At 36.7% G+C, this 23,233-nt stretch overlaps 1 protein-coding gene across 1 annotated transcript; it reads left to right on the top strand.

Moving 5' to 3' along the window:
- Positions 1 to 1,027: 1,027 nt before the first annotated feature.
- On the top strand, positions 1,028 to 21,505 carry UPRT (uracil phosphoribosyltransferase homolog). Its single transcript, XM_015250302.3, has 8 exons — positions 1,028 to 1,076; positions 1,175 to 1,588; positions 11,683 to 11,725; positions 13,927 to 13,996; positions 15,044 to 15,106; positions 17,188 to 17,349; positions 18,012 to 18,110; positions 20,302 to 21,505. The coding sequence occupies exons 2-8, from the start codon at positions 1,212 to 1,214 to the stop codon at positions 20,406 to 20,408; spliced, it is 921 nt and encodes a 306-aa protein (XP_015105788.1). The 5' UTR covers positions 1,028 to 1,076; positions 1,175 to 1,211; the 3' UTR covers positions 20,409 to 21,505.
- The last annotated feature ends 1,728 nt before the right edge of the window (positions 21,506 to 23,233 follow it).

A 23,233-nucleotide genomic window follows, 5' to 3' on the forward strand; every position in this document is an offset into this window, starting at 1 on the left:
ATGGGGCTAACAAGTAGAGCCTACCTCCAAAGGTTGCTGAAAGGCTTAAATGAGACAACTAAAGCATATTACATGGAAAATAGAGTTTAATATTAATATTACTTCTCTTTTGCCTTCTCCCAACTCTACTACTTAAGATGTGACTCTGAATTAGGCTGCTAAATTACAGTTTCTCAACTGTAAAACAGGAATTATGATACTGGGACTAACTGCTTCACAATGTTGAATGAGACAACCTATATAAAAGTGTTTTGTAAAAGCACTATGTAAATGCATGCAAAGGATTTCTATTGATACATGCATTTGGTTTGCTGCTTCCCATAATTTTTAGGCATCATCTCAATTTTATAACTCAAAACCTAAAATGAAGTTTATAGTCATCTCAATTATTACAGGAGAATTTTCCTGCTTTTTTCTGGAAATCAATATTTGTATATGTATGACTGAAACATTATGCTGTTCACCAGAAACTATGCTGACACACTGTGAACTGACTATACTTCAATAAAAAAATAAAATAAAATGCTGTCAGAATCCACATGGTAACAGTACAGTGTAGGGTCCAAACAATAAAGATAAGGCAAGCTCTAGCAGTCAAGCACACTTGGGTAGCTGCAGCTGGTAGAACAGTCTAGTAAGGGGCAGGCTCTTCAGCAGGCTGCTAGGTATTTTTGTAGTCCCTCTTTAGGTTACACAGACAAACTTAACTGCAGATGCAGTTACCGAAGTTTAACTTTTCTGCCAAGACACAGAGCATGAAAACAGGGGTCTTTGTGTGTCATCATTTTATCACCCTCCAGCTCTAGTTTTTCCTGGCTCTACCACTCACCCAAAGTTCGGCATGCAGATTCCCTAGGGGCTCCCGTCAGATCCTGCAACCAAGCATCCCTGGCCTCAACCTGTCTGCCAAGGTTAGGTGTGGGACCCCACGCAGCTCCGGCGACTGAAAGGGTTAACAAGCAGTGCGCTGCAGAGTGGCAGGGAGAGAAACCAATCAAGTGTCTAGGCAGGTAGTACGTCTGCTGTAGGCGGGGCTGGAGCGTAGCGTGCGAAAGGGAAGCGGCGGAGGCCTCGAGGTAAGAGGGGAGTCCGGGTTAGAGGTTGGGAGGAGGCGGGGGCGCACTGGAAAACACCAGAGCATTGGCCCGTTCTCCCTGCTCTCCTTTATCCTTAGAGGTCGATAGCTTTGGGGACAGCCTGGGACCCCATGTATGGCCACGGAGTTACGGTGTTCAGACTCCATGCCGTGTCACAACCAGCAAGTAAGCTCCGCCTCGACCCCAAACCCCGAGCCGCAGCAACCTGGAGACCTGATCTCGGACCTTGCTGGGGGAAACAGCGACTCCAAGCCCAAGCCGACTCTCCTCACCGGGCACGCCCATTGTAGCGTACCGGCTGAGCCGGACCCTCAGGCCTGCGGCGGCGCCAGCCTCAACTCAGAGAGCAACGGCGGTGGTGGCAACTATGACACACCAGCCAGCGACTCCCTCCTAGGTGATTGCGAACTCTCTCGGCAGATCGGAGCTCAGCTTAAGCTGCTGCCTATGAATGATCAGATCCGGGAGCTGCAGACCATCATCCGGGACAAGTGAGCCGAGAGCGAAAGGGGAAAGGGAGGCGGAGGGTCTCTTGGGGGCGTGGGCGGGGATTGGAAGTAAAAGGGCTAAGGTTCTTGGCCTTGGGAAACTTGTCTTTGAAGATCCCGGCAGAGCCTTTTCTTTGAGGGGCAATGTTACATGACTCGGGCCTTCATCCCTTATAGCGCTTTGTGTAGGGAGGAAGCATTTTAGGTAACCTCCGGTTTCCTCTTTGTCTTTTGTGAGTGGTGGTGCATCCTCAGTTATTCCAAGCAGGTAAACGCTCCTATGCCATCTGCCCTGTGCCTGTTCACTTAGCAAATCTTTAACACAGAACTGGTTACTACCCAAATGTATTCTCTACGTCTAAATCACCTCAAGCTCACGAATAGAAATAAAGCAATTTCAAGGAAATTTTGTTTTTCTCAACAGGCCCTCTGACCATTTGGTTTTTGCTACTGCAAATATGTCATTTTGTCTAAGGTCTTTTAGTCTTGAGGTTTTAAGTTTACTTGGTCATGGAAAAGCTTCTCATCTAACTCTTAACAGGATTGTTTTACTGTAAAATTATAGAACAACAAATGTTTCCTGTATGGTTAACGGAGCTAAAGGAGCCTTTGGCACCACTCCTAATCACTAGGTAGCCAAAACTACCGTCTTAAAATGCTATTTTTAGGAGATCTCAAAAACTCATGTTGTAGATGGGGTTTCTTAAGAGAAATATGTACCATGATGAACTACAGCCGATTTCTGTATTGGCAGCACTTTAAATGAGTAGCTACTGCATGCCAGAACACTCCTTTTTCAGTGGGTGCCTTGATCTTTTAAAATGGCTACTGAGTCAGGGTGCCACTCCCTAACTCAGACTCTAGTACGACTTTTTCTTCATACTGTTTAATAGGCTCCCATTTCGTCTCCTTGTCTCCAGTTTTTCTCTCTTCTACATGTACCCACACATTCCTGAACAATTAATTTTCTTAATATACCACTTTGATTAGCTGACTGCCCTACTCAGCAGCCTTCTTTGGCTTCTCTGAGCCTACCAAATCAAGGATCCTTAGCTTGGCATTAGGCCCTTCTTCATGGTCCCTAGGAACTATTTTGAAATATTCCTACTTCTGCTCACATCTGGGATTCTCTTTACCCCTTCTCTGAATGTTCAGATCCTACCTATTCTTCAGCATTCGGTGTTAAATGTCCACTCTGCCAAGAAGATTTCCCTTAATCATTCTTCCTCACTGATCTTCCCTGGCATTTTTAATGCAAGATTCACCTTATATTTTGTATATTGATATTTGTTTTGATCTTATTTCACTTATTAGATTTTAAGCTCCTTGAGGGCAGAAATTGTATCTTTTACATTTTTGAATTCCAGCTTATGCCTTTTAAGCAATAGTCACTCAATTACTTTCTTTCTAGATCTTAAGATTATATTCATAAAAGTGTACTATTTAACTATTTTCATGAATCAGTATTGATCTAATAGATGAAGTGCTGATCTTAAAAAGTAGGAGGCATAGGCTTGGTAGTTGTGGGGGGGGAACTGAAATAAAACTTACCTGTAAAACAGAGAAAATAGGATGATTCTTGTTTCTATAGAGCAAGAGTTACTGACCTTGTGTCTTGGACCTTGGGCTGCACCTGTAGATGGGCTTCAAGGCTTTAGCAAACGATCAGAAATTATCTGGGAAATATTATTTGTATGTTCATTTTTAATAGTTTTTTAAAAAACATCTTTATTGAACTGTAATTCACATACCATACAATATACCTTTTTAACTGAAGTATAGTCAGTTTATAATGTGTTAATTTCTGCTGTACAGCATAGTGATTCAGTTATACATATATATATATATATTCCTTTTTCATATTCTTTTTCATTATAGGTTATGACAAGATATTGAATATAGTTCCCTGTGCTATATAGTAGGACTTTGTTGTTTATCTATTTTATATACAATGCACCTTTTAAAGTATACAGTTCAATGGTTTTAAAGTATGTTCATTGCTTTCCAACCATCACCATAATCAACTTTAGAACATTTTCATCATCCCAACAAGAATCCCCATACCCATGGGTAGTCACTGCCCATTTATTTCCCTCCAGCCCACCCAAAGCCCTAGACAACCACTAATCTACTTTCTGTGTCTACTGATTTGCCTGTTCTGGACATTTCATGTAAATGGGATCATACAACATGTGGTCTTTGTGACTAGTTTCTTTCAGTTAGCATAATGTTTTCAAGCTGCATCCATATTGTATCAGTACACCATTCCTTTTTTGGCTGAATGATAGTCCACTGTATGGATATACCACATTTTGTTTATCCATTCATGAGGCAATAGGCATTTGGGTGGTTTGGTTTCCATTCTTTGGCTATTATGAATAGTGCTATATATGATCCAGCAATCCTACATCTGAGTATATATCTGGAGGGAACTCTAATTTGAAAAGATACACGCACCCCAGTGTTCATAGCAGTGCTATATACAATAGCCCAGACATGGAAGCAACAACCTAAATGTCCATAGACAGATGACTGGTTAAAGAAGTTGTAGTATATTTATACAATGGAATACTACTCAGCTGTAAAAAGAATGAAATAATGCCATTTGCAGCAACTTGGATGGACCTAGAGATTGTCATTCTAAGTGAAGTAAGCCAGAATGAGAAAGAAAAATACCATATGATATCACTCATATGTGGAATCTAAAAAATAAAAAAACAGAAAATAGGACACTATTAACTCATCTACAAAACAAACAGACTTGCAGACATAGTAAATAATCTTGTGGTTATCGAAAAAAGGGAGTGGGAAGGAATAAATTTGGGAGCTTGAGATTCACAAATGTTAGCCACTATATCTAAAAATAGATTTTAAGAAATGTTTCTGCTGTATAGCACAGGGACCTATGTTCAGTATCTTGTAATAACCTTTAATGAAAAAGAATATGAAAATGTATATGTATGTATATGCATGACTGGGACATTGTGTACACCAGAAATTGGTGCATTGTAACTGATGGTACTTCTATTAAAAAAATGAATAGTGTTATTATGAATATTTGCATATGTGCCTTTTTATGGAGGTGAGGATTCCTTTATTTTCCTTAGATTTCGCAAAGAGATCTTCATAACAATGTAAAGGTGAACAGTTGCTATAGAACTTGGAGAGGGCATGACATTTGGTGTTCATATATGACAGTGTCAACACCTGATTTTACTGCATTACTCAGAAAAGTCTGGGTGGTGTAGTAAACCTGGGTTAAGTGAAGTCTTTTCTTTTTCTGAATTTGGAAGGAGACAGCAGGATCCAGAGTGATCTTAGGTAAGGTGGTTAGCTTCAACATTATCATTTGTAAAGTGAGGATGTTTGAACTATCTCTTGGAGCTCCTAGGAGGCTAAAACAAGATACTGTCTGTGAACATTTGTTATAAACTGTGAAGAGCTATGTGCATTTAACGCATTTCAAGCCTTCATGTTTGGATTTGTACATGGCTCTGAATGCATCCATAAGTGCTGTTTTTTTTGAGCTTTTGGGAGACAGTAAAAGGAATTTAACTATACATACAACTCGCATTCTTATTTAAAAAAAAACAGTGAAAACGCCTAGATAAATTTTATCCTGCTATGATACAGAAGAGAAAGATTCACTATGGTTTTTGATAACTAATTGAGGCTTAGTGATTTAGGATGGAGACAGTGTTTTAGTTGTTTTTGTTAATGAAGTCTGTTTATAGAGGCCTTTGTTCCTTTATCTTCAAAAATTGGCATACCCTTACAAGCAAGACTTGTTTCATCCTCTCTAGGGGGCTGGTATAGAATGCCTATAGTAAGAAGAGCTATATTTATGTGGGTCTAGTTATGGAAGGTACCATTATCATATTCTGTCTTCCTTGGGCCTTGCTCTTCTCTGTTTTGATGTGACATCATACATGTACACTATGGAACTGTCTGATAATAGAGGTCATTGGAGTGCTTGTTATTCCTTTTATTATTCCTGGTCCTCAGTATCTATCTAGTGAAGGAATTGCTTTCTGAATTGACTTTGGCATGGGGAAATAGGAGTTGAGCCAGAGGACTTCATGTTGTAAATATATAAAGCAGGCAAGACAGAACTTTGGACTGATGTAAAATGTCTTCTTTGGAAATGTGCAGTAGTTTCAATGTAATATGTTGGTCATATTATTGAATTTCAAGAAGATAGTTTTCTCTCTAATTGAGAGTGCAGTAATCTAAGTATCAAATGATCTGATAATTAACTCAGTCACACATGGTTCACTGGTGAACTGGGGAGGAGAATTGACTATTCATTTACAGTTTTGTTGCAATGGATTTAAACCACGCATTGTTGCTCTTCTGCCTCATTGGTATACTAAGCCCAGCAAAATCTGAGTGTAATGCACTTTCTCCTACTCATTCACTTGTTCCCTTGAACATAGTTTATAACTTCATATTTAAGGCAGTGCCATGTATTTAAAAGATCATCTTCCCTTCCCAATTTTTTGTTTTCTTTTGTCTCCTAAAGCATTAAAGTAAAGCTGTTTCATGAGATGTTGAATGTTTCCTATATATTTGTCCTCGAAGGGGCTTTGCCATGGCCTCAGCAGGCAGCTTGGATGAAAGTTAAGCAATCTTAAGAGTATTTTAGTCCATGAAATAGCACTAGAGAAGGAGTGCATTCAGCATTGTGAATGTTTTTTTTTTTGAAGTCACCTTTGGGAAGACAGTTAACCTCAGGATGGGTGAACATCCTGTTCAGCACTAATGTGAGTACAGCCTGATGTGATTTGAGGCTTGAGCCAGGGACTCCACGTACTAAACAGAACCAGCCTAAAGAGTCTGGCCTAACATCACCCCGAGGCTGGAAGTATTGCAGAACTTTTCCCTTCACCTTGTATAAAACCAGAATGTCCTGGAGAATGTCATTCTAAGTGAAGTAAGCCAGAAAGAGAACGAAAAATACCATATGAGATCACTCATATGTGGAATCTAAAAAAAATTTAAAAATGAACATAAATATAAAACAGAAACAGACTCAGACATAGAATACAAACTTGTGGTTGCCAAGTGGGCGGGGGTAGGAAGAGACAGACTGGGAGTTCAAAATTTGTAGATACTGACAGGCATATGTAGAATAGATAAACAAGATTATACGGTATAGCACAGGGAAATATACACAAGATCTTGTGGTAGCTCACAGTGGAAAAAATGTGACAATGAATATATGTATGTTCATGTATAATTGAAAAATTGTGCTCTACACTGGAATTTCATACAACATTGTAAAATGACTATAACTCAATAAAAAATGTTAAAAAAAAAACATCTTAACCTAAAAAAAAACACCAAACTGTACACCACTGAAAAAAACCTGTGACTTGAAAGTTATTTAAAACATGGATGTGGTTTTGGTTTTCCACATGAATTTTCTAAGTGGCTTTTAGGAAAAAGGGTATGTATAAAGAGGAAGTTGCCTCTTTATACATACTCCTGTAATAATATTTATTGAGCATATCCAATAGTGTCTCACCAACTAGTCTGGACTTGGGGAGGCGGAAGGAAGGTCTGGCCTGGCACAGTACCTGGCACATAGGGGAATCAATGTTGCAATCATTATAAAAATTAATAAATAAACTTGGGACTGAGGCCTAGGTTCTAAGGGAAGATGATAGTTTCTCTTCTTTTTCTACCTGATTTTGAATGTTTACATTGAACAGTGTTCTGAGGTGCAAATTAATGACTCTATTTTATGAGATTCTTAAGAAGGTGCTAAAGAGCTGTGGCCCTAATGACTTGCACCTGGCAAGTAGTAAAAGCTGTTCTTGGTGGGGGTTTTTTATTTTTTTGCATCAGAGTAGGTTTGTTCCTACTTCATAGGGGTTTGTTTGATTTTTGAGGTTGAAGGAACAAAAGAAAACCACTTGTAAATCATTTGTGTACATGACAAACCTTGGAGCTGTTCTTTATTTTAGTGACCATGTAACAAAGTAGCTCTGGAAGTAGAACTTATCTTTTAGGAGCTTTCAGTAAACATTAACTGTACGTAAAGCATTCCTTTGGTTTAAACCTGCTAGAAAAGCTTTTATGTTCTACTTCCCTTTAACCTGTTGCTTAAAAAACAAAAACAAACAAGAACATGTCAGAGCTGAAATTGAGTCCATTTAGTTCTTCCTCCTTAACTTAGGTTGCTAAGTGAAATACAGGACACCCAGTTAAATTTGACTTCAGATAAAGAGTGAATACTTTTTTTGTATAAATATATCCTAAACGTTGCATGGGATATACTTCTGAAATACAAATTTAACTGGGTGTTCTGTATTTTTGTTGGCTAAATCCGGCAGCCTTATGCCCAAACTTAACTTCTCCCACCCCAAATATTGAAAACAATATTTGTACATAATCCTCATTTTCAAAAATGACATCTAATTCAGTGCTACTGAGATTTGATTGAAATCAAACTGTTTTAAGTTGCGTCAGAGGTTTTGATTTAAATCATTTGAAGTGGGTGTATTCTTGTATTAACCTTAATTACATATTCTTCACAAGCCGTATTATAATAGCAGCTTCTCCATCTTCAGAAGGAACATTTTAATGATGTTTTATTTGCCTGCCAGACTCTTTACTTCATTGTTTGCATTGTATGTAGTGCCAGTTTGATTCACAGGGAGAGAAATATCATTAACAGACATCTAAAAACTGGTTACCCTTTAATAAACATTTCCTTATTAGAGTGAAATAGGGTAATTGCTTTACTCAAGGACTTAGAGAGCTTCAGACTGGAAAGAACCTTGAAATACTTCACCTCTGTAAGCCTCACTACTTTCATCCCTAAAGCAGTAGTAATAATAGAATCTGCCTCTTAAGATTGTGTGAGGATTAGATCAGATAATGCACCAAAAGTGCTTAATACTTAGCACCAAGGAAGCTTTTAATAAATGATGACCTGTGGGAAAGAAGGGAATAATACAAGTATAGTATTACATACCTGCTGTAACTTTTGGATCTTTTAAGAAAAGTTTTATAAATAAATCTTTGTACTCATGGGTGTGTGTGCATGTATAGTTGTTAAAAAGATTTTTCTTTAAAAGGAGGGGGTTGTCAAATTTATTCTGAATAGAGAAAATTAGCAGAGAATGAACAAATGGCAATTTCTGCTGTAGAAATTAAAGTTGTAATTGCCCCAGGAGAGGATGTCTTCCAACACACTGGAGAATCTACTACAGTAGTAGTAGTAGCAGCAGCAGCAGCAGCAGCAGTTAGTCATAGTTGTAGTAGTAGTGAGGCCTAGTAAGAAGAGGGAAGAGGGTCTCTCCTTGAAGTCTTAATTTTTTAATATTATAAAAACATTCCCCTCTCATAGTTCCGTATCTTGTGGATGATAAGTAAATACCTATTAGCTTTTTGAAAGAAAAGTCAGAAATTCATGAGGTTTCATCTTGGTTTGGGTTTGCTATGGGATGTACATGTTTTAAAATATGTATAATTGCTATAGCCTTTCTAGAAATTTTAAAGTGCTTTATAGACAGACTTAAGTAGGGAAGAGTCAAGTTTACCAAGTCCATATTAAAAGGATTTGGCTTCTGGTGTAATTCTGATTCTCTTGTTTGTGTGAAGATCATATTTTTTTTAAATGCCTGCCTTTGGCTTTCATTTTGTTACTACAGTTGTGTGACACATTTGTTGGGAGGAGTGTCTAGAAAAGTATATTCTCAGATATGGTTAGGTCTGCATTGTTAATCCTGTTTGGGGTTTGCACATTTTAAAAGATACTCAGTTTAACATTAATTACATTTCCATGCTCTGAATTATAAGTGCTTGAATATCACTGTTTAAGTATTTGATAATTAGAATATATTTTAGAATATTCTAGGGATATGTCAGTGTGTTTGTTGCTTTCTGGTAATTTTGCATCAGATTTTATTTGGGACAGTTACCAGATACAAGATGATTAAAATGTGTTTCAAAACTTTGTTTCCAGTGTGATAGATTTTTTAAAAATGGGTTTTAGACAAAAGTGAAGAGTTATGATTTGAAACAAAGTATATGGAGTAAATAAGACCTGGAGTCTGGTTTACATTAAAACACCTTTATTAACAAATACTTTAGTCCAGTGTTGGGCCTAAAGTAGGGGTTCAGAGACTATGTGCAACTTGATTGATCCAACACGCAAATAATCTCCCTTATGAAACTCTAGTATTAACACTGTTAAGGATTTAGTTGTGGATATTGAAGACCACTGTGGGTTTTAAAAAATGCAGTCAACTTACTATATTCTAGCTGTACTTTAATTTCTAAATTGATTTAAAGTGAACAGTATGGGTCTGAAGTCTGTCTAAAACAGCAGGGTGTAGGTTAGCAATTACTGTTTGTAGTGGGATGAGTTAGAACAGTGACTGCTTTAATTGGAAGTCAAATAGCTATGAAGAGATGACAGTTCATATTAGGTTCTCACAGTGTGTACCTTCTTTAGAATGTAGAGAAGATGCGTATTATGCAAAAGTTATCAGCTGAGGCTGATATTTTGGGAAAGAGTGTGAAAGGTGTTAAAATGTCTGATTCTAAAGTAAAATAATGAATTTGGGCAACTCTGATCACTTAACCTAATGTAACTTTTCCATGTAATAAATTTATGTGTAACTGTTCAGAAATTAGAAACAAACATTTCGGATGTGTTCCCAAGATATGTTACTGGATGTTTCTTTAAGACAAGTCCAGACTTTTCTTCCCTATTGAAAAACTGCTCTGGCTGCCTGGACAAGTTTGTATAGGTCTAGCAGACACGGCAGTAGGCTTCAGTATTTTTTTTTTTTGTAACTCAGTGACTTTTACTTCCTTGACAAGCATGTTGTGAAGATTAATTATAGAAATGAAAGGTGCTAGTGTAAAAGTAGTTTTCATCTGAAAACCACAGTACATAAAATAGAGCCTGTTTTAAATGGGCTCTCTCTGTGTGTAGGTGTCTGTGGAAAGAGTTTTCTGAGTTTAGGAAATATTTATATGTAAAGAATACAGACATATATTCTTGCTATTGCTCAATTATGGTCCATATTTTAGAGTTAGTATCTGTAATATCATAGAACTGTGGTTACTGTAGGAAACTTAATGTCATTTGTGTCAGGGATATTTCATTGCTTATCCCTAGTCAGAGAAAGTAAATGCAGCTTGAAAAAGAGTCATCATTAATGGTATATTGAGATAATATATGCTTGCATATGCCATTTCAGTGCTTTGTTGAGGAATATTTTAGGTATGCTATGGATAGGCAGACGGATATTTTTAAGTACAGAAACTAAATCATTCAGATCATTTAACTTACATGAGAGAAAGAGGAGGAACAGTACTAAATTTTTACGTACAAAAAAACCTGTGAGCCTTTTAACATTCCCTTTTGGGTTGGTAAACAGCTTGGGGGTACCCTGGATTACTATTACTTGGATATGTCAGGATCTGAAGGTATTGACCAGAAGGAAATATGCAGGAAGATGGTAGAAAGGTCTATGGAATAAAATAGTATTTGATTGAAAAAGGCAAAAGGAACAAATTATCAATAGTTTGAGAAAGAGGTCCTGGAAATTAGGTTATGTATTCTTGAATGCAGTGACAAAAATAGAGGATTTATTTGTTTGTACCATTCTCCTTCCAAAAAGGAGTAGGGACAAAGTAGATGGGTTACTTATCTTGGTAATATGGGTTTTAGATCAAAGTGAATGGTTCATGAGGTTGGGGAGAACCTAGCTTCCTTACTGCAAAGTTTTTCCCTTAATTGAGCTGTGGGCTTGCTGCCATCTTCCAGGGGGGCCTTGTTTATCTCCTGGTTGAATAATATATACTTGGGCAGTTCAGTGGGAGACTACATGACCTTTTTAATTCCTGTCTCAACTGTTGATATCAAATGAGCATTTTCAATAATATTTATCAAGTCATTCCATTTAGGTTCCTATATCCTAGGGAAAGACATGTCTCAGTAATAGTCTGTTACAGGTAAGCTGTTAAGTTTTTAGTATGTACTAGGTCTTAATATTGATGTTACTATGTGTATTAAGTAATATTTTATGTTAAAGCTCTAATCTAGACTAAAACTTGTACTTTTTTTTTTTTAGGACAGCCAGTAGAGGAGACTTCATGTTTTCTGCGGATCGTTTGGTATGTGGACAGAGGCTTTCTGTTTTCATTTCATTGTTGTTCCTAGTGATATTATTGTAGTAGGCCAAGGGGCTTTTTGTCGTTGTTCTGGAGCATTCTGAGGTAAGAGAGATTACGCCAAATAACCCACATCTTGCTAGACTTCTGAAGTGTTTGTTGTTTCTACTGTTGCATCAAAGCTCTGCCTCAGTCCCTTTCACCTGCCCATGAACCCATTCTCTGTAGTTCTGAGGTACCACTGCCTTTCAGATGGGTCTAGTAACCTGATCCTGAGCCTTAAATGCCTCCTTTTAGGACAGTGAAGCAAAGTACATTAAAAGGAATCCAAAAATGTAAGGAGACCTAGTAGTTATCCTTGTGGTGTCTATCAAATGCACAAAAACGAATACCTGTCTCTATGGCCTCTTCTTTTCTGTAGTACATGTGAAATACTGAGTTGAACTGTCTACACTCTGGGACTTTTAAGCCCAATTCTGTTTAGCTAGTGTCATCTGAGAGGATCTCAGGCCAAAATGGTTTGTATTCATAAGCACTGTTTACTTCTTGTGTCTATCTATATCTGAGTGTGTTCAGTGCTTAGAAATGAGGTTGACACATATTCTGCTGTGGTTATTAGTATTCATCAATTCATGAACTATATATTGAACTCATGTGAGTCAGGCACTGCACTAAACTGTGTTGTGGGGGAGGAGTAAAGAATATAGACATGGTCCCTGATCTTGTGGGGTTTACAATCTAAATACTATTGTCAGTATTCAGTTGGGAAAGAAAGAAAAGTGAATTCTAAAGCTTACAGGTATAATCAGATAGTAGAAGATAGCAAAAGAGTGTAGATGACTCCTGTTGTACTTTTGATGTTAACTATTCTTGGTTCAAAGGCCATTTCTATTTGAGCTTCCAGGGGCAGGAATAACCCTTGGATTGCATCAAGATAAATGTAGTTTGCATCGTTTTGAGTGATAGTTCATTCTGTCTTTATGCTTGTATCAAACCAAAGGAATACGTTCAGGGAGGAAGGCAATTGTGTCAGTAGCTGCTGTGGGGAAAACAAAGGTCTTGGTGTTCACTGGTAGAAAATGGTTCATCTTTCTTTTGCTTTCCTTGCGCCCCTTTTCTATAGAACACAGAAGTTCATGGTTATTGTAAAATGCTTGTCTGAAAGGGCAGGTGTTATATCTTAGTCAAATGAGAATAAGGACCCAGGACATAATTTACTTGACTGGATGGTAATTTGGACCTCTCTGTTCTCTGCAGTTGGATTTAAAGGTCCTGATATTGGGGTTGGGGGTGTGGAGGGTCGGTTACGGTTGTGGCAGGGACTGGAGCTGTTTAGGTTTCTAGTGTTGAAGATTCCCAGTATACAGGCTGACAAAAGTGCTGGCCCATTTAGCATCGATCATTTTAATGACAGCAGGGTGCTGTGATAACAGAGCATGGGGCCTGACATTTCTCCCTGTTGTTCCTGATTCTCAATCAGTAATGTAATATTGATTGGAGAAAATGTGCTTTGCAGACTCAAGCATTGCTTGAGTAGGTGCTGGGTGCTCAGAGGAATATCATATCTGGTGGTTTGGGGAGGCTGCTCCTAGTAGTTCTGATGGATTCTTTCCTCTGTACCACACATTAAGACCATTAGGAGCCTTTTTGTTTTTAAGCTAGAAGTCCCAAGGCATTCGACTGGATCCAACTTCAAGCTCAGTAAATTGGTTCAGCCTCGTCTACTCATTATCTCCTCCTAAGAAATTCAGGCTTTATTTGCATTATGTTAGGCTTTTGTTAAAAAGAATCCAACCTATCAATTTCAAAGTATTAAACAAGGCAAAGAAATTCCCAGTGGGCACTATTTCTAGAGTAACCAGAAGTGTATTACTTCCAAGGGTGCCTGCCATGACTCTTGCCCCTTGCTGTAGTTTTGGGTTTCTCATAATATAGTCTGAACTAACTGAATGAGAATCAGAAGGCATACTTGAGCCGTTTAGTGGCAATAATGTGCCTAACCAAGGTTGGACACCTAGCAGCAAGCAGCCTGACATTTGGATCTGTCTCTGCATTTAACCCATGATAGGGGCCCCCTCCCTACTGTCATAAGCTAAATCCTTGCCTAGTGTGCTACTGACTTTTTGCCTAGTGTTCAGCTCCTGAGGCTAACACTTAATAGATTCTTAGCAAGTTCTCAACTTATTCTTCCTCCGACTCTCTAGATCAGACTTGTTGTGGAAGAAGGATTGAATCAGCTGCCATATAAAGAATGCATGGTGACCACTCCAACAGGTAACCAGGGCTGTTACCCTCATACTCTCCTCATAAAAATTCTAAGATAGAACTGGGGGGAAATGGAAAGAAAGCAGTCTGAGTAAATCAGTATACAAAATGAGGAGTCTACGAGGAGCTGTTTTTTTAAACAACATAATAAACTTGGAGACATTTCATAAAGAAATTTATGTGGATGACTTTTTGTTAACGGCTTGCTTGTCAGTTCAAGTTAAAGGTTAATAAATAGTCTTCAGCACGCAGGTGTTGCTTTTGATGGTGGCACATTGGGACCAGAGTGAAGAATTACTGGCAGCTTATCTTCACCTCTGTGGGGAAGCTGCTGGTGTTAACAAATGGGTGGGCTGGTTTGGCAGTGCAGCTCCAGGTAAAAGGATGAAAAGTGAAAAAGAAAAAGAAAATTAAAAACAATGAGGATTGGAGAAGGTGCTTTGTTCTACTCTAATATAAAGCAGCCAAGGATCCCTGTTTTAGGGATTTAAAATTCTGATTTGGTTCTTTAGTAAATAATAGAAGCTGTTATATCCAAAGGTTGATTTTTATGAAAATTGGGGGCTGAGCTTGCTGCATCATGATTGATACAAATTCAGGATGAGACCAAGAGTTGAACATGTCTTGGTAACTACTTCAGCCTCTCTCTTCTGCTTTTTAATACAGAATGGAGGCTCATAAAAACAGACAGGAATCTCTGCTGTAGCTCACTGTGGGGTCCCACTTTGAATTGATGAAACTTATAGCATTCTTGGAACGCAACAGTTTCTCCTCTGAGTTCAATTTGAGGAACGTGTATATGAATATTATGCTATCAGAAGTCCTATTCCAACTCGATGAAGTCCACTTCTCCCTGTTATCCCCATAGGTTTCTTAATGAAGAATTAAGAAATAACTATGAAAAATCATGAGTCTTCTTATTCTTTCACAGGGAACCTAAGATGTTATACAAGAGTTGCTCTGTACCTATCTACTTTAAACCATAGATACTTCATATAAGATAAGTAGTTGGCTCCAATGATAAAAGATAAATTCTTTGGTTTTATTCTCCAACAGGGTACAAGTATGAAGGAGTGAAATTTGAGAAGGGAAATTGTGGGGTCAGCATAATGAGAAGCGGTAGGTTTGCATATGTCTGATTTTGTCTCTTTGCATGCATAGATAACATTTGCTCTTTTCCAGGGAAGAGGCGGGCTTGTCTCATAATTGCAGCTTGCCTTAGCTTAAAACTCACCACCTGTGTTGTCCAGCCTCTTGGTGCCTTGGAATCATGGCCTCTCTGTTGCTGAGTTCGGCTAATTTTAACTGCAGAGCATCTTCCCTAGTTGCATTTCCCCATGGGCAAGCCAGCTTTCAAAGATATTCAGAGGACTGTGGTAGAATAGGAGGATAGAATGATGCTGTCTTGGAGAGAACAGGGCAGCTTGAAGACTAAAGAAATATAACACAAATTCAGGCCTGCAGAATTTTGAACACCCAGCTGGAGAAAATCTTTGTTCTGGTTTTTGAAATTTTTTTTTTTTTGTGGGAAACAGTCCTACTCTGTCAGGAGCTGGACTGAATGACTTGTTTAATATTTTTAATTTTATATTTGTTGACTGTGTGACACTGTAGGCAAAAGAATTTAACTGTGATTAACTCTAGTTATTTCCAATTGTTGGTCTTATAAATAAATGCATTTGTGTTTGAATTCAGCTGATTGCCCTTCTAAAGCAACCTTTTTGCAACAGAATCACATGCCTGTAATTAGGATCTATGCTTGTTACATGGGGACAATTATTTCTATTCAGCAACATCACCATCATTATTATTATTATTATTATTATTATTATTATTATTATTATTATTAATATTATTCACAAGATCCAAGGTATGGTAGAAGCCCCACTTACTTGCATTGGAAACAGATGGATTTTTTCTTCACATAGAAACATTCCCTTTTCTTCTCTGGCTATGAAATTCTATTTGTGAATAATTGAATATCTCAAATAAAATGGGAGCTTTAAGCCCTCCTTTTTTATAGAAGTTAGTTCTTAATCAATGATAGGATTTTCAGGACAATGTTCAGTCTTTTAAAACTGGTGAAGACAGTGTGATGAGCTTTTAAGGTACAGTTTCTTCTGTTTTTGTCTAGCTCCTGCCCTAAAGGAGGCATGGTCCTCATACCCCTAGTGTATACCAGATGACCTTGGGGTGATGCATAGACAGGGTAGTTTTTTTTCCAAAGTGTATTTTTTTAATTGAAGTAAAGTAAGTAAAGCTGGTTTACAATGTTGTGTTAATTTCTGGTGTACAGCATAGTGATTCTCATATGTGTGTGTGTGTGTGTGTGTGCACGCGTGTGTATATATCCTTTTCATAGTCTTTGTTTTTAACCTTAACAGCTATTGGTTGATTTTCAAATGTATTAGAAGGAAACTGTTCTTATATTTTCATGAGTGATATAAAGTTTCCTCTTAAAATAAATGTTTAAAATATGGTTACTTTAATGAACAATATTAAGTAAATAACCAAACAGATTTTTGATGTGGCCCAAAATCCTGAAGATGGTATGAGAATGCTTGATTTTTGGCAAACACTTCCTTAAAGAAAGTCAGATTCAAAAATAGGTATGTGATCAGAAACCAAGGTGGGGTGGTGGTCTTGGTTGTGGTTCTCTGGACAGAGAGGGAACCATATATTACTTTTTCACTGTTTTCCAGCAAAGCCTCTGCTGTTGAAGCCATTGCTGGGGCTAAGTGATATCTCCTAATGCCACCTTGATCTAAATAATGAGACTTTGATCTATAGCATTTTTCCATAAATATTTTATATTTTTGTCAGATGAAAGTAACAAGGTTTCCTTAAATTAATGGGAGTAAAATGTTCCTGGTATTGAAAAAGCTCAGGGAACAGCTAAAAAAAACACTTTATTTCCTGTAATCATGGAAGTGTGACAATTCTACAACTTGCAAGCCAGCAATAAAACTAGTTTATCCTAGTTCATTGACCAACCCTTAACCTAGGTTCATTGACCAGAACTAAATATAAAGTATGAGCATATTCTAAGTAAAAGCTGTTAGCTTAAGAAAAATTGCTTCCATTTTGACAGTGTCTTTATTGTATTAATTACAGTCACAAACTAAACTCTGGCCTATTCTTAGAATTTTACTCTATCTCCTCCTAATCTTTTTTCCTTCTTTTTAATTTCCTTCTTCAAGGTGAGGCAATGGAACAAGGTTTACGAGACTGCTGTCGATCCATTCGAATTGGAAAGATTCTGATTCAGAGTGATGAGGAGACACAAAGAGCCAAAGTATATTATGCCAAGTTCCCCCCAGACATTTACAGGAGAAAAGTCCTTCTGATGTATCCAATTCTCAGTGAGTGGCTTGTATTTAATTTGTAACCTTTGGTTAGGGTTTAAATTCAGTTTACTGCCTGCCTTCTGGCTGCCCTTATATAAAGGCGAAAACTATTTCTAAATGTGTTTTTGTTTTTTTTTCAGTTGGGTTTGGAGTTGCCCTGGGCAGTTCTGTGGGGAATTTTTACGGTGTAAAAAGAGAATACACATTAGTCAAATTTTATTAGCGCCAAAAAGTTTCTATCTTAAAATGAACACATTGAAGCAAAGGATCTAATGAGACAAAGTATACAGAACACAGAAAATACATTGATATATGGCCCCCTCTACCCCAGTGAGTATAGCAGTAATTTTCTCAAGAATTTATCCTCTTTGGAGGTAATTTTTTTTTCTCTCCTATTCTAGTCTGTTTTCTAAGCTTACTCAGATCCTGGGTTGGGGGTGGAGGGTGGGTATTAAATTTGATATCTCAAATACTGAATGAATTTAGGGCTTGTGCATTTGAAAACTGAAAAGTATATGGTTTATATCCATTATTGAAAATAACATCATTGATAAAGAACAGGCACCTGCAAATGAAGCTATTAGATTATTAAACTGCCTTAACTTCAAAGAAACTTCAGAGACATCTTGAGATAAATGTTTAAGTTGCTAATGTATTTGGTTGTCATTTGGTTTTAGGCACAGGAAATACTGTAATTGAAGCTGTAAAGGTTCTTATAGAACATGGAGTTCAACCCAGTGTTATTATTCTACTCAGTCTGTTCTCCACTCCTCATGGTGAGTTCAGCATGAGGCAGTAACTGGGGCTCGGGATGGTCATGGGATGGGTGAGTGTCATCTGCCCAGCCTCTCATCCTGAGGAAAAGTTCATTTGCTTCCACATTAAATCTAAATTGAATTTTGGTAGTTATAACTTGTGTTTGTCATCTCTAAGCTTAGTGATAATATTTTACACCATTCTAATGTCCACAGTCAAATGAAAAAGTATAAACTAATCCCATTGAAGGGGATTGTAATTGTTTTCCTGGTGGTCCTGTTTGAGTAGAGCTTGCAAATAGCTGAAAGGTTCCTGTTTCTCCTGGCTCCCCATTTGACCCTGAGAACTGCTCTCAAACAGCAAGAAACTCAAGGTTCTAGCTAGCCCTATGGTCTTACTGAAGCTTTGCAATGGGAAGCAAAGAGAAGTTTTTAAAGTTAGACTTCTGCTCAAAGGGCATGGTGAGAGAACTTGTATTCTCCATTTCTTGAGTGAGTAAGCCTAATTTAAGACCTGTTTCTTTTTTTTAACCATGTAATCTAAGAACTTGTGAAATTATCCTAAGAAAATAATCATAAATGCATGTAGAAATTCAGCATTTAGTATATTCACTAGAGTTATATTTCGTGTAAGAAAAAATTTGAAAATACGTAAATGACTTACTTGGAAATGGTTAAATAAATGTACTGTTGACCCTTGAACAATGTGGGTTTGAACTGCGTGGGTCCACTTAAACGTTCATATTTTTCAGTAGCAAATACTACAGTATGACACAGTCCATAGTTGGTTGAATCCGTGGATGCAAAAGAACTAAGGATATGAAGGGCTGACTATGAGTTATATGTGAATTAACCCCTGTGTTGTTCAAAGGTCAGTTGTATATTCAAAGGATGTATATTCAAAGGATGTAATAATGTGACTGTTAACTCATGTTTTTGAAAAATATTTAATGGCATCAAAAAATCTGGTAAATGTAAAAGAGCAGAATATAAATTAACAGCATTAGAACAGTGTAAAATGTTATCAGCAACTTTAGAGATGACTAATATAAATTATGACTGTTATGACTACCAAAATCAGACTTAGATTTAACATGGAACCTAATAAATCTTCCATCAGTGTGAGAAGCAAGACAGATGCACAATGCTATTTCAATTTTTATTTAAAATTATATAATATTAATCGTGGCTATCTTAGGATCATGGGATTCTAAGTAATTCATTTTCTTTTTTAAGCAGTTTTTTTTTGTATTTTCCAAATGTTCTATGGTGAATTTATATTTGTTTTGTAATAGAAAAGAAAGAAATATGTGCCCTCTAGTTAGGGCATTTCCTCATTTCTAAAGGTTTCAAGTCTCAGCCAACCCTGAAGAGGCTACAGAGAAACCATTTGGGGGGGCTGCATTTAGTAGACTGTTGATTATTTTGTATTCATAATAAAAATATTCATAATAATTATATTCATAATAAAAATTACCTGTAGTTCAAATGTTTATGGTTACAAAGGGTGATTTGCTTGGTCATCCATTTATATAACAAAGGTGACATTATAAACATTGAGATAATCAGTTAATTATTGGGTTCTCTGTCTTTGAGAATAGAACAGTAACCATGTTAGTTCTAGTAGTATACATTAGAATAGGATACTAATTCTTTGACATAATAGATGAAAAATGTCTCATTCTGTGGTAGCCTTGCTTTGGTTTTTTACATGGACTGGGTTCCTAGCTAGTTCCTTTCCCTTCTTCCTCCACCCACCCACCAAGTTAGAGTCATAACCTTTAAAAAGCTAGCTTTCTCTGACATAACAAAGAAGTCTGCACTTGTTTTAGTGTTCCAGTTGAGAAACCATCATTTTATGTATGATCCTGTTTCCTATTCCAGCTGCCTTTAAAATAAAACAAAAAAGACTCTTCAGGGGACAAGTCGCTATAATGGAATATATTTTTCAAATCTTGGATATAAAACAATTTGATTCTAAGAATTTATTAGTGCATGGGTGGGGACACAGTCTGACTACTATAAAAGCTTTTCAGATATCAGACATTATATAAAATAAGAGATTAACCAAATCTGATTATGTATCCAAAGGTCATTCCTGTCTGTTCTCTGTTCATAATAAACCTAGTGACTGACTATAAAATTACTGAATTCCAAGTAATGTTATCAAAAAATCCTGCCATAATGACAATTTTTCTTTTATTTTTTGAAGGTGCCAAATCAATCATTCAGGAGTTTCCAGAGATCACAATTCTAACTACTGAAGTTCATCCTGTTGCACCTACACACTTTGGACAGAAATACTTTGGAACAGACTAAATTACTGAAGGAAAATTAATTGTGTAATATTAGTTATGTTTTGTACTTCTACCTGTTTTACTAATTCATTTGAGGAATGACAGAGAAAATTGTGTTAAAGGCAGTGTAATTTTTGGAAGTGGGTGTAGTAAAAAGGAAATATTTGAGGTTTATTTTATTTAGTTATTTCTTGACTGTTTCCACCAAATTCAGGAATGAAGCACACACAACTCTTAGAAAATATTTTAGTAATGTTTCTTATATAAATTGCTCAGTGCATTCAAATGGTTCCCTAATTTATAAACCTCAGTTTAGAGGTTGCTTGCAGCCACAAATAAAACCCAAATGGGAGTCAGTTCGTTAGTCCACTATAGTTTGCATTTTGTTTAGTTTGCTTTTAGTTCTAAGTGGATTTCATGTATGTGGCTGTTGTCACCTTCTTCTACTCTTTACTTCCTAGTACTGTATATAATGGTAACTTGGAAAGGATGAAAAAAGAATGCCTCCTAGAATTTTACATCTCTGTTAATATCCTCACTCAATTAGCAGACCCAGTATATATGGTTAGCTTTTCAGTTAAGCCATTATGTTCTTCATGGTTCATTTCTTACCCTGTGCATTGTTGGTAGCTGCCTTGTCAAGTGTAATGCAGTGAAGATGGTGGGGCATTTCCAGCAACTGGAACTGTAACATTAATTTACATAGGTCGAACCAGGGATGTCTGAATGCTGACAAGGGAGAGCTAAATACTCTTAATGCCATCAGTCAGTGCCCTAGAAATGAAGTGATGGTGGTTTTTCTGAGGTATGAGGGAAAGGATGGTTTCTTGCTGAGTTTATGGTCAATAAGTAAATTAAAATGCTTCATTTTTGATTTAGATGTTTCTGCTAGAGGCCCTTGATTTGGAACTTAGTTATTTTGCATGCTTGTCAATTATAGATGTATTAAAATGGGAAAAAATACCATGATATTTTTAAAAATCCCTAAAACTTATATTTGTTCATATTTAGGCTTCTGAAAGGAAGGTAAGTCATTTTAGAAATTGATGTTCATGTTCTGAAACTTGCTTGTAAAACCCTGGCCTCATTTTACATTGATATTAAAACGTTTTAATGATGCTGGCTGGCTGATTACTTGATTAACTATACTCCCATTACTTGATTAATTATACTCATAGGAAGCTGTTGTGAGCTTCTATTTAAAAAAAAACATAAAGGAACAGAAGGCAGCATCTTAGAAAGAACCAAAGCTGATGAAAGTCAGCAAAGATTCGGGGAGAGGAAGGGAAGCTGGTATAGAATGGGCTGTTTTCCCTTTGAAGCCTAGGAATACTAATGATTTCACCATATTTTCCCTTTATTTTTGAAGACTGTCATAATAAACAGAGATTAATTGATAGATTGCCCATATTGTATTATTCCCAGGCAAATGTTGCTTTCATTTTCTTATGGAAATTATCATCTATACTTGTCAATTAAGTATTTTGGTACAATGTAGATGTTGTTTATTCCTGATTAGCAGAAGCTGTAACTGAAGCCCATTAAGACCAAAATCTTTATCTCCTTGTCTCAGAAAAGATGTGAGCTAGCAAATTTAGATAGAGACCAGGTCTGCTTTAGGTTAATGCTTTGAATTAGTTGGAAAGGTGATGTCTACCACTATAGGAATCAGTGCTTCTGAGTTACACTTATGTTAGGGTTTCAGTATTTTATTTGAAGTGACTTTCTAGAACATCAGACAAATTCATATTTGAGTGTAGGTATAAAACCACATTTTATATTATCAGCCATTTAGATTTAATGTCTCTGTTCCTTTTCATCACTGAAAATGGTCAGGAATTGATTACACTTGTTTCCCACATGGAGGGAACTCCTGCTGTAAACAGTAGGAATTATTCAATGGGGTCATATTTCCCACTGGTGTTTGTCCCCTACCCACCTGCAGATTTCAAGAAAAATTGTTAACTATGTCTTCTGAAGTTTGGATCTTTTTTGCAAATGGGGCATTATTTGTAGGGTTAATCACTTGCAGGACTTGTTGAGCCCAAGAAATTTTCTAAATGACACAAAATTAACAGACTATTCAAAACTAGATTGTTTTTAATGACATGAATTTCAGAGCAGCATAAATTGTGTAGATTCCTTATTGAAGAAAGAAACCCTAACACAATAAAAACAACACTCAAATAGTATATAGCAGTATTTCTCCAAAGTTGAATGTGAATCAGAATCACCTGGAGGACCACAGATGGTTGGGCCTCACACCTAGAGTTTCTAATTCAGTAGGTCTGGAGTAGTTCTCACGGACTTGCATTTTTAAGTTTCCAGGTGATACTATTGTTGCTGGTCTGATGGCCACACCTTGATTTCAGACATTTCTTCATACATAAGCATTTAATGATGCAAATTTCCCTATAAATATTTGTTTGGCTATACCCCACACATTTTGATATGTTGTGTTTTCATTGTCATTTGGATCAAAATATTTTCTCATTTCCCTTTTGATTTCTTCTTTGATCTAAAGCTATTTAGAAGTTTACTATTTAATTTTCAAGTATTTATAGGATTCTCTAGATTCCTTTTTGATATTGATTCCTAATTTAATTCAGAGAATATACTTCATATGATTTGAATCCTTTTCAATTTTAAATTTATTTGTTTTATGGCCCATAATATAGTCTCTCTTGGTAAATCTTCCCTGTGTGCTTTAAAACTATATGTATACTACTGTTGTTGGGTGGAGTATTCTATAAATGTCAATTAGGTTAAGTTGGTGTGCAGGCTTTCTATTTATTTACAAATTTTGTCTATTTGTTCTATCAATTATCGAGAGAGGAATATTGAAAT

Source organism: Vicugna pacos, chromosome X (genome assembly GCF_048564905.1).
Source record: "Vicugna pacos chromosome X, VicPac4, whole genome shotgun sequence".
In the NCBI taxonomy this organism is placed as follows: Eukaryota; Metazoa; Chordata; class Mammalia; order Artiodactyla; family Camelidae; genus Vicugna; species Vicugna pacos.

Bases quoted from the DNA above. Each gene is read 5' to 3' on its own strand.
- UPRT (XM_015250302.3), top strand. From the start codon at position 1,212: ATGGCCACGGAGTTACGGTGTTCAGACTCCATGCCGTGTCACAACCAG. The intron at 17,350-18,011 runs GTGAGTGGCTTG...ATTTGGTTTTAG, and splicing joins TCTGATGTATCCAATTCTCA to GCACAGGAAATACTGTAATT. The intron at 18,111-20,301 runs GTGAGTTCAGCA...TATTTTTTGAAG, and splicing joins TCTGTTCTCCACTCCTCATG to GTGCCAAATCAATCATTCAG.